At 41.2% G+C, this 17,670-nt stretch overlaps 1 protein-coding gene across 2 annotated transcripts in view; it reads left to right on the top strand.

The window, feature by feature from the left end:
- The window catches only part of vn (vein), a 32,327-nt gene extending 14,718 nt beyond the window's left edge, over positions 1-17,609 (top strand). The window contains exons 2-6 of one of the 2 annotated variants that reach the window (NM_001014565.2): positions 12,661-12,838; positions 12,922-13,049; positions 13,304-13,412; positions 14,247-14,296; positions 17,473-17,609. In NM_001014565.2, the coding sequence (NP_001014565.2) occupies positions 12,661-12,838; positions 12,922-13,049; positions 13,304-13,412; positions 14,247-14,296; positions 17,473-17,513 (506 nt within the window). In that variant the 3' untranslated portion in view covers positions 17,514-17,609. Of the gene's footprint in view, positions 1-12,660; positions 12,839-12,921; positions 13,050-13,303; positions 13,413-14,246; positions 14,301-16,080; positions 17,257-17,472 lie in introns of those variants that run through there. The other variant, NM_079218.3, reaches the window with a different exon arrangement.
- The last annotated feature ends 61 nt before the right edge of the window (positions 17,610-17,670 follow it).

Below are 17,670 nucleotides of genomic sequence, written 5' to 3'. Positions count from 1 at the left end.
CCGATCCACATTATTATGCAAAGAGGGTTGCACTATTTACCCAAAAATGGCCATGGCTAATGATGATGATTGGCCGGCAAAAGAAGAGGAGCGAAGCGGAGTTGCACTTGCCACTGGCAACAACAATAACAGCAATATAGCAGCAGCAACAATCGACAACTTGTTGCTGCCTCGCAGCAAAATGTGGGGCTGCAAATGTTGCCAGCTTTTGTTTGTATGTCGCTGACAATTAGTTAGTGCATTTATTGTTTACGGCAACAGAGCTCATACTGTTTAGCTTTCTGGTAAGGAGAAAATCCGTATAAACATTTTGCTAATTTTTGGCAATTTTCGGAATTTAATATTTCCATAGAAATTGCGTTGGTTCGATGATTTGTAGAGGTGCGCGGTGGAAAACTATCTGATGAGAGGAAAGTTCTCACATGACGAAATATTTATTTGAAATCTTTCATGTTTCATAAATTTATGTGCAATTTATTTTTAAACAACAACCGTCGACGGCGCGACGACAACGTCTGACAAGCCGAAAAGGGGAGAAAGACCCTGATGGCACTCATCTCCCACTCTACTTCTGGCCCCCAAAAATTTCCCTCTAGACACAAAAGTGTGCCTAATTAGAGCTGCAACAACCAGAGGAAGATCTTTCCGTGGCGCCACGTTTGTTGGTTAGGCACTAGAAAAAGGAGAGCGCGGCATATGGATGAGCATGAGATGCGGGGAGCGAAGAGATCAAAGGGCCGCAATTTTCATTGGCGCCCTGTCGGCCTCGATTGCGAAAAAGCAAAACAAGCCGAACGACCGAAGGGTGGCAGAAAATGGAGTTAATGAAATCAAAGGGCAATTTACCAGCCGCCCACCCACACACCTGGATTTTCCCGCTTCGCCACCGAAAAACTTCCATCAGTGAGTCAGATTTTTGGCCAGCGATAATTACAGGTGTTGAGAACAAGCAACCATCTCTCGGGGGTGTCGTTATCAGAAAGAAGAATCTCTCGGCAAGACTCTCTCTTGGGGGGTTGGAAAGTCTGAAGAGTCTAAGGAGTCTAGAGAGTCTGGAGCGTCCGGGGGATTCAGCGGAGTCTGGGGAACTGATATGAAAGCAATTAGCAGCAGCGACTTGGCAACCAGCTGGCTTTTTTCCACAGAATTTGTCAAGCTGTGACTTTGATCTGCGGAAATGTTCGGCAGCAACAACTTTGAATTTGATTTGAAAATGCAGCCGCACCTCCATCCAAAAAATAAATAAAAGAAAAAAAAACAAAAATTAAAGAGGAGAAAAAACCAAAAACAAGCAGCAGTAAGTAGCAGCAGCAGGGTCTTTTCTTATTTATAGCCACAATTTTTATGCTCCATTTCAATGGGCCTGCGGAGGAGGCGGCTGTGGAGAATGGGCAGGGGATCGGCTGAGCAGGCCGTCGTCGCCCCTTTGAAGATTGTGTGCTGGTGCTACCCCCTAGCCCTCTAACCACTTGATTGCACTTTTCGCAGCATAAAATATACATTTATGTGCGTCTGCAATCGGAGAAACAAAACAAAAACAAGCAGACACACAGTGCCACAGAGCCGCACACTCACTCACTTATTCATTTGTAGCGAGACTAGAAAACTATATAAAATTGATTTCCCCACCCGCACAATGGCCGATCGGGCCGACAATGAAGCGCCATTGAAGCGCAACCAAATTAATCTTTCAACGACAATTACAATTAATTATAAACGCCCCCTTCGGCTTCTCTGCACCAACAACATACACACTCTCGTCCAGCTCACAAAAGCCTTAGAATTTCCAAAATAAAAAACTGGGGGCAAAAAAAAAAGAGTCCAATTGGCTTGCTGAAAGTTCGTCTGTGTGCTTGCCACCGAGTGTGTATGTGTGTGTGTGTATCGACAGCTGGTGGCCACCACGTCTGGCGTTTGAATTTGGTTCAAACAGGTCAGCTAGACGAAGCCTGAATGTTCTTACCAATATTTAAAGCTTGCACCCATAAACAAAACAGTTTAAAGCATTGCTTACAACTAATTAAGCCTTAACAGGTTACTCTTTTGAAAACTTAAGTGAAAGATGAGTTTGGGAGTATTTTAATATTCAGCTATTTGTTATATTTAATTACTATACATTGTCCCATTTTTGTCATCATATAGTTGAAATCTAGAAATCAATTCTACCAAAACTCTCTGAAATTAAGACATACAAGTCAATGGATTGGCTATGTGGAAGCGTATGTGTAAACATTTTCTCGGCTGGTGTTTTAATTTTCATCTGTCTAGCGCTCTGCCCCATACACAAAGCACCATCAAGTCGGATCCGTATCTGTATCTGCAGCTGTAGCTGTAGCTGTAGCTGTATCTGTATCCATTCCATCCATCGGTCCATCTATCTTTTTATCTATCAGTCTCAGCGCTCGCCTAATTACGAAAAGATGAAAGCGCTGTTTGTGGGCCAGCGTCCGTCCATGTGGGCCCACCCACCCATCCGAAGCATCCATCGAAAACAACACCTTGGTGGATCGATCGGTGGACCGACGGATCGGTGGTTCGGTGGAGCGGCGGGATCCCTTGTCGGGGGCTGACCCACCGACTGTGCCGCTTGTTAACGGCAGCTACTTAATTTCGTATTAATAAACATCACAAATGTTGTAATAGTTTGGCACTTTATTTATTTATTTTCCATTTTATGGCCGGAAAGCCAACGATTGGCGGCAAACATTCTGATTTCTGAGATATCTTTTCATCGATGCCAGGCGATTTCTTTTCGCAACAACAAACTTTACACACTCAAATGATTGACGGACAGCGATCTAGCAAAGTTGTTGAAACAAATTTCGTTGATTCTCTTGGCTAGTTGTGCAATTTGGATTTGGATTCGGATTCGGACGCTTCCATCAGTGAAATCGAGCAACAATGTTGATTCCATTTCGAATTTGGATATTGACTTTGGTGTTTCGACTGGGTGTGGAACCTTTTCGGTATTGAACCTATTGAGGCGTTACTATTTCGAGCGGGTTCTACGTCAGTGTAAATTTGATTCAATTGAAAAGCTTGTTTTGGTTATCCACTTTTCAACACATCGTTAGCTTTGGTCATGGAAATGTATGAAAGAAAGATATTTTTCAATTTCAAAGAATTTATCATGAGATTTGGCAGCCACAACAATTCTGCGAAGGCATTTCAAGTATTTTATTAGCAAATAGAAATATACGTTTCTATATTTTAAGATAAGTACAATTTTCCAGGGGTTCCCCGGACAATAATTATAAACTATTTCCTCCGACTAAACGCCCCCAAAAATCAAATTAGATTAATGCGAATCTAATCTTATGAGCTGAGATAACAAATGGCCTTGCCGCCTATTTATCGCCTGCAGTTAAATGAACTGCAAATGGGATTTCGCGGAAAATATAACCAAAAGACAAGACAGAATGCAGAGGAACACAAGGCTGTCAGTGCCATAAATATTTCGACAGCCAAAACAGAGCCAAGCCGACTCGGTAAACAGAAAGTGTTTCGAAAGATGAATTTATTAAGAGCTCGATAAGTAAATAAAGTAAATGGAAAATGCAGCACCACGAATGTGAATCGCATTTTCCGGCATTGCAATAATAGGACATACCAATACATATAAATTCGCTGATTTTTCACCCATTTAAACATATGTATATGTATTTCGAGTGTACATATATATGTGGGATAAGTATAGATATTTGCACAGATTGTTGCCGTCTGCCGAATGGTTTTCCAAGAATTGTGGGCGTGGCTGTTGCCGCTGCCGCCCGTTGATGAGTGCTGATATTTTAGCTAGAAGAGCCAGCGAATCTTGGCCAACAGAAAGCCGCCGGCTCGTTGCGTCATCGCTGTTCAATGGTGCGTATGATTAATTTCGGTTCGCGGTCTCTTTACCAACTGCAACTGTGGTTTTTTGGTTTTTATTTTTGTTTTTTTTTTTTTTCTTGCCAACTACTACTGGAAAAGTGCAACTGCAGTCGAGAAGTTCCCACAAATAGCTGAAGTTCACTTTTGGCTGCTCTTGCCTTGCTTTTCTCCAGGCTTTTTCACATTTTCCACTCGCCGAGTGCTGTTGTTGCTTGCCGCAGTTGTTGCCCACTTTTGGACATTTAAGCCGCTTTTGGCGTGCGTACAACTTCAAAAGCTGCCAACTCTGGTCTGCAGCAGTTGCAGTTGCTGCTGCAGTTGCTGTTTTTGTTTTTCCTGCTCAGCTGATTTATGCGCCCGCTACGCGAGTGTAGGCGCTTTTCATGTAATCTGGCGGGTAATCCAAGTGGCCAAAGCGTGAGAACTTTACACATACCAAGTTGGCCCGGCCAGCAGCAACTTCCGTATCATTTGTGTTCAATCAGCGAACATGCACCAAATTTAACTGCCAGGTGCTGGATTGCCCCGGCTTTTTGCCCAGCTGACTGGGTGGGTAGTGGGTGTGAACCGTTAGGCCCGCTCACTGAAGGCCGTCGATTTCTTGGGCCAGCTGCAGACCCACTCTCTCCCGTTTCCACCCGCCGCCCCTCACGCCAGCAAAACAATGCGAAATAAAAAACGATTCTGGCACAGATTTTCTCACGCTGATAAAGCAAAGAAAAAGAAGGCTGTGGAAAACTTTGAAGTTGTCGGCTCAGCAGATCAGCAGCTCCAAGCTGAAGGATTCACAGCGCTGACAAATGTCAGTCAGGCTCAAATCCCAGTACGTGTCCAAGATAAGCTCGTCATGAGGATGAGGATGCGGATGAGGATGAGGAATCGCCAGCCAACTGCAGTGGCAACTTTTCCTCCACTCGACACTCCACCACTCTGGCTACCTTTCTCTGTCTTGTGGTAATGTGCTCATTTTCCTTTTACGGCAATTCACCTGAAATTGGGTTAACTTCGGTTCGGTCAAGATTTTGCTCTAGATTCGTTTGGCTATCATAACCAGGATGATGCCGGCTGATGGTGGCTTATTATTGAGTTAGCCATTGCATAGTTTGAGTAATTCCCTGGCTATTTTTAGAGCCTCCAGGGCGCGTCACCATCGCGATAAGCTGAAAGACGGAGACAATCGGACATGCAGACAGACGGACAGACAGAGAGGGCCAGAGAACGCTTAGTCATTCCACTTGTTGGCCAAGCTCACCCACGTAACTCAAAATCCAGACGAGGCCACGAATGCAACCTCGGAGTGCACTGGGAGAAATAATCAGATCGTTTTTAATAGTCACCATTCTAATTGGTACATTCCTACAAGTTTAAGGGATTTGAAAAGTATGGGGTTCTTTGGACAGAAAGCTAGTTCTTCAGCTTGAATACTAAACTTAGTATTCTGCTGCAATATAGTTTAGGACTTGCCTAAACTTTTACAACCAAAACTGTTTTTTGTCCAGTGTGGGGATGGGCTAGCAGGCATAAAAAATAATGTCGTCGGGGGAAATTGATCGATTTAAAAAGAATTAAGATCATCGGCCACTTTTTGCGTCCTCATCCTGACTCACTGACTTAGTGAACGACTAAGCCGCCAGCTCCATCTGCATCTGCATCTGTGGCGAGTGCAACTTAATTATGGTTTGTTTATTCTGCAGCTGCCCCCCGTCCCCCTTTTTTAGTCCCGCCGTCTGGCAATCTTGGCCCGGCTGGGACGTGCGCTTTGTCATTGCCAAACAATTGCAGTCAGTCGTCGCGCTCTTGGCCCGATGGCTTCGACCTGGCCCGTTGTCGTCCATGTCTGCATGTCTCCGGGCATTGGGTCTTTCTGCTCTGGGGTCTGCCCTGATGGCTATCAGCAATCAGGCGCTTTGTGCGCCAACGATTCCCAATCCAATCGAATTGCCTGATGAGCGAGCAGAAGCAGCAGAAGCCTCCGGCAGCACGGCTGAATCGTTTTGAGGTGAACTTCTGCAAGTTGCAATTTTTCTCGATTTGCATTAATCAAACAAAGTCGTAAAAATAATACGAACAAAAATACCCGCTGCAGACGATAGCAGATAAGAATGGGATTTTGATGACAGTGAGCGTGACAAAGAGTCAGGGGGAACAAAGCAAACTATCTTAACCTTGGGCGCATGTAGATACCCACTGGATTGCATTCGGAAAATATCACACGCTGTCACCATGGGCAGAAAATCCAGCCAAGCCGTTTGTTTATCAGCACTGAAAAGAATTCCTCAGAGTGTATCTTAGAATATGCAAAAAAAATTCATTATGGTATAATTTTGTTAAATTATTAATATATTTTATCTTTGATAATCAACACTTCTGTATGACCAATTGGCAGTACTATGCATCTCTATCTCTTTAATCGACCAGTTTTGCTGAGTTATAAATTCCATAACTACCTAATCACTGGCGCTTCTGTTCGACTTGCATTTCCAAGATGTTAGTCATCTCTCAGATTGTCAAAGATATCATGTGACAATGCAATCTTCGAGCTGATATCACGTTTAGGTAATAGTACTTAGTGTGATGCCATTGATAAATGAAGTGACTCACTGGCCAAGAACGCACTATTAGTTTAAGTTGAGGAGCCCAGCATAACTGGTATGTCCAACCGTGAAATCCGAGAACAAACACCGCAGTTTTCCTTAAACCGCCCCCTTTCGGTCTTATCGGTTTTATCACTGCCGCATTGTTTGGATTCACACGCCCCCAACAAAAAGGGGGAAAACAACACAAACAACACAGGCAGCACAAACAAACAAACAAACAAGCAAACGAAACAACAAGCTGAATTATGCACAGCGAGAAATATTTGGTGAGAGCGTTAAATGACTGTGGAAGATACCGGACAAATTTACATAGAATCGCTGCACAAATATTTGCATAACATTTTGACAGTTTCGTGAAAAACATGCCAAGAGGTGGTCTCAAACAATAACACCAACAATGGCCACAGCAACAACAATAACAATACCGAGAGTAACAGCAATGGCATTAACAGAAGCGGGAAAAGCGGTAGGTAACAGTAGTAGAACGTAGTGTCAACAGCCCCCGGCTACGTCATCTGTCATCCATCCTCTGTTGACGCATCTTCATCACGTGCATCGTGGAAAGTTTGTTCCGTTATTATCGTAATGGAGCATTTATCAGGAATGCCAGCGGATTGTAAATCGATAGATAATATGAAGATTGAATGAGGTTGATACGGTTACCCTTGAGAGATCGTACAGTATTTGCTGTGTGTATAGATGGTGCATTTTCAGCTGATTTTAGGTACAGTTATTCAAAATTTTCTAAAGATGTAATAATTATAAGCTCAGTCCGGAAAATTGACTTTTACGAATAATGCTAAATGTTTCCATTTCAATGAAATAGTCCAACTGTAAAGAAAGGTTGTCGAATAAAAAGATTTGTAGATTGCACAGACTTTATATGTAGGTAATAAAATAAATTCGCCATAAAATAAATCTGTTTAGAATCAAGCAAATTTTCGAAACGCTCAAAGATGTCTAGACTATTTATTTTGGGAAATCTGTGTGTGAACAGAAGATACATATTTTTGTAAATTCGCTAAGCGCACGAGTATGCGGCAATTATTGGTGTTTTATTATAACCATAACGAATAAATATAGTTAGGCCCCATTTTGTGGCAATCATTTAGACAATAATTTACTTAGGCAGCCATATAAACCTCAGACAATTAAAGCATCTATCTACCTAATAATCCGAAGCATCCTGCTATCTGCAAAAACAGCTGCAGCATTAGCAAAGTCAACACCACCTGCATTAGCCAAAAAAGAAGCGCTGGCAACAGCTGACTCAGTGATAAGACTTCGGGGGGCATTAGTCAGAGGAACGTGAGAAAGTGATAAGAAAGATATGGGAAGATATGGAGCCGTAGCAGTAGCGTCTCATAGGTTGGAGATCGCTGATCTGGTTTTGTCCAACAGCTGGGCGCACAGAAACCGAAACGAGTCTGGCAAAAAAGATGGGTAAAGAAAATAGAGCAGCGGCAAACAATGAAACGCAGCCAAATAAACAAAACAAATGCGCTATAAAAGAGGTAGACAGAATAGAGCAAAGCGAATTTGTTGGCATTTAGCGGCTGAAACCGAGGCGAAAGACAATTGATGCCGATGGCGATGCACGGGGCCAGCGATCTTCGCTCACTTGACTTAATTAAACGCTTCAGACAGCGGGTAAAAATACATGTAAAAGGGGAAGTTCAAATCGACCGCGAAAGGGGCGTGTGGGATATATAGCGCAGATCTGCGAGGGCAAGTGCTTATCGCTTATCTAGACTAGAGATTACACTGCTCATCCTGCTTCATGAATATTGCGCTTCTTACTGGATCCCAGCGGATTCAGATTCATCTGTTTGTTGCCGTTGAAGCTTTGGATGTGGCTCCCCTTTCCTTTCACACTAGAACACACGAAATGCTTCTTGTTATTGCCGCTGTCTCTCTATTTGCTTGAGTTGTCAGCGCCAGCGACAAAAACGTGGAAAGTCGACGCTTCAAAGGAAATCACATTGCGTATACGCAATGTGCAAATAAACAAGACGAGACAAAAATCGCAAACAAACATGGAAAAATCGACATCGACCAAATGGCGACAACGTAGCTGCTATTTCCACAGTTTTATTAGTTTGGCCAGCATTTTAACCACACGTGCCAGCCATCCAAGCATTCACCCATCTCCCATTTAGAAGACCTATTCAGATTCAGATTTCCCCATTCCCATTACCATCCATCTGCCTTTGCCGAGCTCACAGGTCGCGAAAATCTTTTTCGCACTGCCTACATATTCTTTGATTTGCCTGTCTTGTGTCTGGCGAAAGCCAAAGACATCATTCGCCTGTTTGTTGCTGAATCGAAATATGTTTCCCATGTTTGCTTGGGTATTGAATATTGTGGTTAACTTAAACATATCTGCCAGCATATCGTATTTCCTATTGGAATGTCTTTAAAAATGCTTTTAAATGCTGGGTAAATTGACGCGTGATAAGGCAAACTATATGCTAGGGCTAGAGTTCAAGTCGTAAGGAAGTTCGCGCTTTTGAAACTATACTATCGTCTTTCCTGGAAGTGGGATGCAATGTATGAACATTAAAATACGTTTAATTATTTAGCACTCAACGCTATCTACAAGTAAATAACTACCACCCCATTGTCGAATAATTATCCCACTGATAAGAGCAAGTTGCATTACACCCCAATGACAATTCTTAGCCAGTGCCTAGGACAACACGGCGTATGCGCAATATTAGTCGTCACTATTGACACTTCAGTGGTTCGCACTTATCTGCCTGGAAGCGTAATCATGCAAATATTATCAGAGCCTTCAGTGAAGTAAATTGAAGTGTCACTCCGCGCCCCAGAAGAAGACGCGTGCTACAATTGTTAAGTTTTACCCAGACAAATAAGATAGTGATACATACATATATATACATATGTGCCAGCGCACTCGTAGTATTTGTTTATGGCCCGATAAATCACTGACGTCGGGGACGAGTCTACGCAAGAGAATCCAGCAGTGACACAATGTCGCGAGCCAATAAAAATGAATCAAAAATAATCAAATAAATAACACTCGAACGCATTCGGAGGAATCATAAATAAGCGCGTCGGTTAAGGAGGGAAATTTATATGAATTTTATTTTTTGGAAAAACTTCCGCTGACAGCGGCAGCAGCATCTCGGCATCTTCTTCTACCAAATGTGGGTCACTCGCCGGGCTGCCAAAATAAATCGCCTCTTTCGTTCAGCCAGCCAGCCACTCGCAGCCAGTATTGGTAGATTAAACAAAATAATATATATCCATATACATCTGTATGTACATATATATCGGCGACTTGACTTTTGAGAGAAAAATAATAAGCGAAAAGTGCAGTTCACATTGCACAATTGGGATAAACCCAAAGGGAACAATGATCGCCGTGGTAATGACTATGTAAATTGCAATCGCTTGAATGAATGAAGTGAATATTGCATGAATATATATGAAAGTCTATATATACAGCAGCCAATTTGACCCGGTAGATGGCGCCAGTCGGCGTGTCGCATGCAATTCCGCTGATTAATTCAATGCAAAGCGACTTAATTTAATTTTCGCTCGACAATCTGAGCTGAGCTGAGGTAACCACATGTTGGCGCCCCATCGTCAAGTTGCCCGTTTTTTCTCCCCTAATGTTAACCGCTTTTCTTGATGGATTTGCATGAATCATTGGCGGCGGCGTTGCGCTCGAGAGGAAAAGCGCGTCGGCCCCGAAATGAAATGCAAAAAAAAAACAAAAATATTATTTGAAATATGAAAAGTTATTTTAATGCTCCCTGTCGCTGTGCTGTCTGTGTGCTAAATTGGGGAGCAGGCAGCGAGGCGACAGCGCCGACAGTTTTCCTCCGTTTTCTTTGGCAGCGCTTCCTTTTCCATAGTGGCACTTGTACTTTTGCCAGACTTTTCCGGAAGCGCGTCGCGACACACCAGCCTTTTTGACGTAGGCACTGGCCCAAAGTTGTTGACGCACTCGGCAAACGCACAAAAACAGGGCCACCCGAGAGGCCAATGCGCCCGGAACGCCTGCAGGATATCGGATTTCAGTTCGATTCCTTTATCCTTTATCAATTGACATTGACAAATCAAATGTGCGATGACCACTTCTGCACGGAAAACAAAAACCGATAAGATGTTATTTTCAACCAGATTGTTGAATTATCAAATCTTAGCTTTTAAGCTATTTTATTTGGCAATTACGCGGTTAATACAACTCATTATAGGAGATACGTATTTCATTGGCATTCCAAATACAACTGTATACTTTTTTCGCTGAGTGTAGCCAGAAAAGACCAATGGCCCGAACAGAGAGCACATATTTTTAAGCGCATAATTAAGTCATAATAAGATTGGCGGGGGCGGCGGGGTTGAGGCAATATGATATGCCAATTTTTGGCCGAACCAAACACACGCAGAAGGCAAATAAAAATGTTCATCTTATTATTCTGGCTGGGATTTCTGGTTAAATCAAAGCGCGAACCGCTGAGGGGCATTCATATATGTATACTATATATGGTAGAAGTTGGGTGGGGAGGGGTACGAAGCGATCTGAAGTAGGAGCTGTTCATGACAATTGTCAACTTGTTTTGCGTGTGCCGGTGTGTTGGGTGCCTTCAATACTTAATCGCCTTGTGTGCCGTGGACATTTGTGAGTTGACGTTTCGGAGCGCTGGCACACCAATACACTCGCGCACACACACACACACAGGCCCATGCGCACACACAGATAGGCACGAACACATATGCAGCCTCACAATTTGGGAGCGTGAGAAAGTGGCGCGCACAATTAAAATGCTGCTTTATGGCCCGACGCTGGGCCAAACATAAATTATAAACAATAATTTATCTTTTAATATACTCAAAATGTTATAGAATAAATACACCTTTCGAATAATTACACTGGCAAGAAAAGTGTTGCAAAAATATGGGACTCCTTTAGCAATCATAAATGCCGAAAACTGCAAAATTAAGCTTTGAATGTTTGATTTGTTCAAACACTTGAACGGAATTTACCTTTGGTAAATGAAGTATTTCTTTGTCCATGCTTGCGTGTCGCTTTCTCACAGTGTACGTTTTCGAATTTAAAATCACATTATATGTACAATATACGTACGTATATCCATATGGACAGCTTCGTCTGGCCACGCGATCCTCATCGCATAAATTAACATTTGCCGGGCATTAAATCAGCGCAGACTTTGCAGACTGCTTGGAATTAGATATATTGTAGTATTAGATAGAGTGCGAATATGTATTTCGTTTGCCCTGCCAATTGCATAACGATCGGTGTGTTTCATTCGATGGATGTGCACTTTCGTCCCGCCACCCACCAAAAACGAAAATAGATCCACCGATCGATGAATGATCACCATGATCACCGCCGCTGGTGAATCACTTGGACAGCGCACGCAGGTCTCAATTAGCATGTGACGAGCACTTAGACAGCACAGCCCAGCCCCGCCCCCCAGCCCCAAAATGCCCGCCCCCGCCCACCAGACACGTGATATGCCGGCTAATTTAAGCATTCACCGGCGGCGGGGGAGTGGCAAATCGCGATGCGCAAGAAAAGACACAAGTTTCATTGCCAATTTGTCGGCATTGATGAGTCAGTCTGTTGTGACTCTTTTAATATGTAATTGGGTAACTTACAAATGAATATATTTAAACCGCATCTGGGGCCAAATCTATTTATTTGTAATAAAAAGCGTAAACGTAGAGACACGTGTTTCGAGGTTGCAATTGTTCAAAAAGAAGCCTTCAGATAACTGAATTGATTACGATCCTATAAGATATAAAGCTCGCATTTTTCTTGTCATCTGTGCTGCAAACAAATAGTCCAACATAAATTTTTCCACCTCTGAAAAGTGCCAGACAACTTTCAACTTAACGATCTCCAGGCAACTTAAGAATAAAAAAGACCAAACAGACGCGACGATCATGAAAACACAAGGAAAAATTCGCGAAGAATGCGAGTAATTTCTAATTTGCTATTTTGTTTACGGCTGTCTACGAGAATAATTTCAATTTCATTGTTTTTGGGCAGGTGGAAAATTCCGCAATTATCTATTCACTCAGCCGTATTTGTTGTTTTTCGCAAACGTTTGATGCTAGACATCACCGAAATGGGGGAAATCAGCGAAATCAGAAAGCGAAATGCATGGCCTAATGGTTTGTCTGGTCTTTCTTACAGCACAGAACGCAGAGGTCACGAAGATCTTCTCGAAGCCGAGCAAAGCCATCATCAAGCATGGAAAGAAGCTGCGTATCGTCTGCGAGGTGTCGGGTCAGCCGCCGCCGAAGGTCACCTGGTTCAAGGACGAAAAGTCCATCAATCGCAAGCGCAACATTTACCAATTCAAGCATCACAAGTGAGTATTAAGTGAGTGTCCGTGATCGAAGTGCGCATATCTAACATCTCCTTCCATGGGTTCACCCACTTCTCCCCTTGCAGAAGACGTTCCGAGCTAATAGTGCGCTCCTTCAATAGTTCCTCCGATGCGGGCAGGTACGAGTGCCGGGCCAAGAATAAAGCCAGCAAGGCGATCGCCAAGCGCCGCATCATGATCAAGGCCTCACCAGGTGAGTCTAATACATATGTTATGTATGTTAGATGGTCTGTTCATTGCGAGTGATGCGTGGGTGTTGCAACAAGCATCAATGTATATCTGTAGATATGTCGATGTTATGTTGCGGCCAATTCGGTATGCTCCAATTCACTTGTTATTTATGGCCACATATGTTATGTTTCACATCTTTGATTCAGCTAAATTTATATTAGAATACCTACGCCAAATCCTTGTAAATCAAATAATCAAATCTCGCCTCTATTTCAGTTCACTTTCCCACGGACCGGTCAGCCTCGGGCATACCCTGCAATTTCGACTACTGCTTCCATAATGGCACCTGTAGGATGATCCCGGACATCAACGAGGTCTATTGTAGGTTAGTACTGCCCTGCTATCTAACTCTACATAGAAACTTAAAATACATAAACACATCGGTCAACTAAATATTTCATTAGTTTAATATTAGTTTATATGTTGTCTAACAATGAGACCAACTTAGTGTTTTGAATATTTTCTCCCTGTGCACTCGATGCATCCTGCCGCACAGTCGAGCTAGACTCCTCGAAACTGATCCCGAAACTCAAGTGGTTCGCTTGATAAACCTCGCTCATGTGACAGCTGATAAGACTGCATGTATATATGCATGTGTGTCTTGTAATATTTTGGCATCACATTACACGCTCGGCAACCGAGCAATCCGGGGGCAATTAAAAGGCCACAAATTTCGTGGCCGGAGTGGAGAACTCCACAAAGGCTCACTTGCCGGCGTGTGTGTATGCAATGTGAATAATGTCTTTCAGCGCCTCGTTTTATCTGGCAGTGCGAGTGTGCACACGCAAAGCGATGAATCGATTCGATCCAATCGGATCCCAAAAAAGCGCATTTCACTCGCTATCTCGAATGGGTATTTTTTTTTTCTCAGTTTTTGAGGAGACGTTGCAGGAGTGAGGAGGGAAATGAATTTCCATTTTGATCCCACTCCTTCCGCACTTTCCGTTTTTTGCTGAAATTCGCTGTATGCCACACACTTAATTTGTTTGCTCTTTTGTTTATATTTGACCGGATCTTTGAGTGGTCAAGCAAATACTGCACCGCAGTTCATGGCCATTTCGATTTTTCCCACTTGTGTATTCCTTAAATATAATTATGTTTCGAAAACAAAATGCGATCTATACTAAATCTGTGCAACCAATCTTGTCTGTCTTTTCAGGTGCCCAACCGAATACTTCGGCAATCGTTGCGAGAACAAATGGCCCGACAGTAGGTACAGCTCTCCCGAATCATGCAAAAATTATCAGGGAGGTTATTACTGCTAAAATAGGCACTTCTATAGCATCGATTGTTTTGCGAGTCGAGTCAAACGCGAGTTATACACAATACCTAAACCGAATCCAATCAAATTAAATCAAATCAATCAAACCGAACTCAGTGCCCATACCAAAATAACGAATAACATAAACTATTATAAAATGAAATACGATAACGTACTACAACCTAAAATGGAATGGAATGGAAAATCCAACGAAATTCCCATTGCACAGTTCACAGCAATCCTATCACATTGAAACTTTCTGCAAAGCATCCGAGAACAGAGAAAGTGAAATAAACCAAATATAGTTGATAAAGCCACAAACACAGCCACACACAATCATACAGACAGAAAGTACAAAAACAGTATGCAGAATCGGACCAAAATCTAAACTCCAGACACCCACCCAATCACAGACACTCCACACACACAGACCCCCAACTATCAACAGTCACTTTGTAAAACGACGAACTAAAAGTTTTATTAGAGAACACATTCCAAAAAGAAACAAAGTAAAGTCTTAGTAATGAAAACAAAGAGTAAACGAAATAAATAACTAACCAAGTTGTTCATAATATATATAATTTTATAAACTAAAAAACATATTAAGAGCAATCAATAAAAACGAGAAGAATGCAAATAAATACGAATAAAAACAAAGGGTGCTATAGAAGGTTTATTTTAAATAGTGTTTACATAGGAACTTAATTTAATTTCAATTCACTCATCACACGAACCACACCAACCAAAACCACAAGTAAATGTAAAACAAAAAAACAAAAAACAGCAAAACAAAACAAAATAATCAAGCAACTCGGACATACGGACGGACAAGCGGACGGACACCGGACAACAGGAAAATTTGACTAAAAAGGGACATTTCCCCCACAAAGTACTGAGAAACTTGTCGAATCCTTTGGCTCAGCCCACACTTACTCACCCACTCACACTCAATATGAATATCCAGATTTACGATAAAAATCAACAGAGGCTCTCTTAGTTAGATACACGAATATCAACACGCATAAACGCTGGCAAGTTAGTTACAAAAAAAAACAGCACTCACCCACAAAGGCATCGAACTGACTAAACATTTGAAACGGGAACTGAATTTTGTTTTGTTTTCAGTGTTATTATTTGTAGTTTGCAAATATTAAAAACAAACCACATTCGATAACCCATTAGAATTTATGATTTTCAATTAATTTAAGTTATTACTCGTTATTAGACATTAACACTTGGCTGTAGATTTTGACAAACCAAAAAAAAAATACACCGAAAAGAACCCAATTCAAATCAAATCAAACAAACCAACAATTTCATTCTGCTCCTCGTTTTCTTTTATTTGGTGATTGTTTTTTTTTTTTTTTGTATTTTTTCTTTTAACTAATCTCCTGCGTTTCCGATTTGGGTAACTCTGTTCACTATTACTTCCTTAGTTTGTGCTCGTTTCCTCCTTAAGTGTAAACTCCACGGCAAAGTGAAATCTTGAGCTCGAATGAACCCAAAATAAAAATATATACATACATATATCAAATCACTAATTTTCAAGTAGTTCTTGCTAAAGACCTTCTCTTCAATATCCTTCTGCATGGATTTTTTCATTTGAGAGCGCAATTTTATGCTTGTAGTTGCCCCTAATTGTGGAAATGGTGTTAGCCAGCTTTTAGTTAGCAGTAAATGAAGAACTGAAAGATTAATTTTTAATTTTATTTATAATTTAATCTCTTCACAGATATTTTGTTGCAATCTACGGCCAAATACATACCTTAAATAACGACTATTAATGCATAGAATTTTGTTTCATTATTTTTATGATTTTATAAACAAAACGAAAAACAAAAAAAAAATCGAACTCCCTGCACTCCAAAAACGTGGACAATTGTAATTTTTTACGTTTATTAAAAAATTAGAGAATTTGTTGCACCAGCTGACCATGCCCAAAAACCCATCACCGTTCTCAAAGTTTGCAACTACAAAGAATACATATCCGAAAACAGAAAACAGAAAACATTTCAAAATTCGTACAATTCCCCTCGCCTAGAGTTCCTTCTTCCCGAGCGAAAAGTTCCAGATCCAGACTGACTTTAGCTACGTTTGTTCTTGTGCACGGTGACAGAATATCTTAAATGTATAAATCGGATGTATGAAAGCTGAGCAGAATTTTAAATTATTTATTTTACGAAATATATCACATACATATAACATCTAAGATCGAAGTTTGCGGTTCAAAGTTCGAGAGCAAAGCATTACCGATTCGACCCTGACTTTGACATTGTTGCGCTTTTGTTGTTGTATCATAGACAATAATTTTAAAATGATAACAAAGGTTGACGTAGCCGAGAACTTTGTAATAAATCCTGTAAATAGCTCTCGTTTTAACTAACGATAAGTTTTGTGTACATTTCAACTAAGGTAATGCAAGCCCTTCTTTAACCGTAATTTATTGTATTTAATTACACCTAAATTAAACGTAATTATAGCTATAAGCTCACACACACACACACACACACACACGAACACCCCACACAGACACCATGGAGCTACTTAATTTCGAAATACTATTTTATTTGTCCTCGTTTTTTTTGGATTTGCGCAATTTCAACACCAAAATATGTAAAATGGCAAATTAGTTTTTATTTCTTCACAATGTGTATGTTGACATCAGTTTGTATGGCTAGGCGTAAAGCAAGAAAGTGCGTAGAGATTATTTTTAGTTATTTTAAGTGGCAAATTTTTTATATATTTAATTATTGAAAGATTTATACCAAAAATACCATGTAAAGTTTAATTTTAATTTAAAACAAAACATTAAACAAACAAAAACGAAAAAAAAACAACAAAAACAAACAAAACGATGCGTAAGAAAAAACTTAATTAAAAATTTGCAAATAATTCACATTTTACAAACATCGATTGCTTTTTGATTTGGTCTGATATTCTGTTCTTGTTCACTGTGGCTTCTTGTACTTCGTTTATGATTTGCTGCTCTGCTTTTGCTGATCTTTTCTGTCAAATCAGAGGGCAGAGTAATCAAGGCTCTGACGAACCGAGCTAGGTTTTGGATAGCATAGATTAACTGGGTCCTCTATTGTTCTGGCTATATCAAAGTCTTGTCTTATTTTAGTCTCTTGGCAGGAATACGATGAACCGGATGGAACCCATTAGGCCGAACCACGCGGAATTACTTTTGCGCTCAGAAATGGATCTCATGCTTAGATTTAGTTTACACAAGGATGGCCAATAAAATTCTGAATTTGTTGCAATCAATAATTGTGTTTTGATTTTATTGCGCAAATAAATTGATGAATTTAAATATGCCGCC

Source organism: Drosophila melanogaster, chromosome 3L (assembly GCF_000001215.4).
Source record: "Drosophila melanogaster chromosome 3L".
Lineage (NCBI taxonomy): Eukaryota > Metazoa > Arthropoda > Insecta > Diptera > Drosophilidae > Drosophila > Drosophila melanogaster.
The sequence above is the reverse complement of the archived record's forward strand: the minus strand, read 5'-3'. Positions and strand labels throughout refer to the sequence as shown.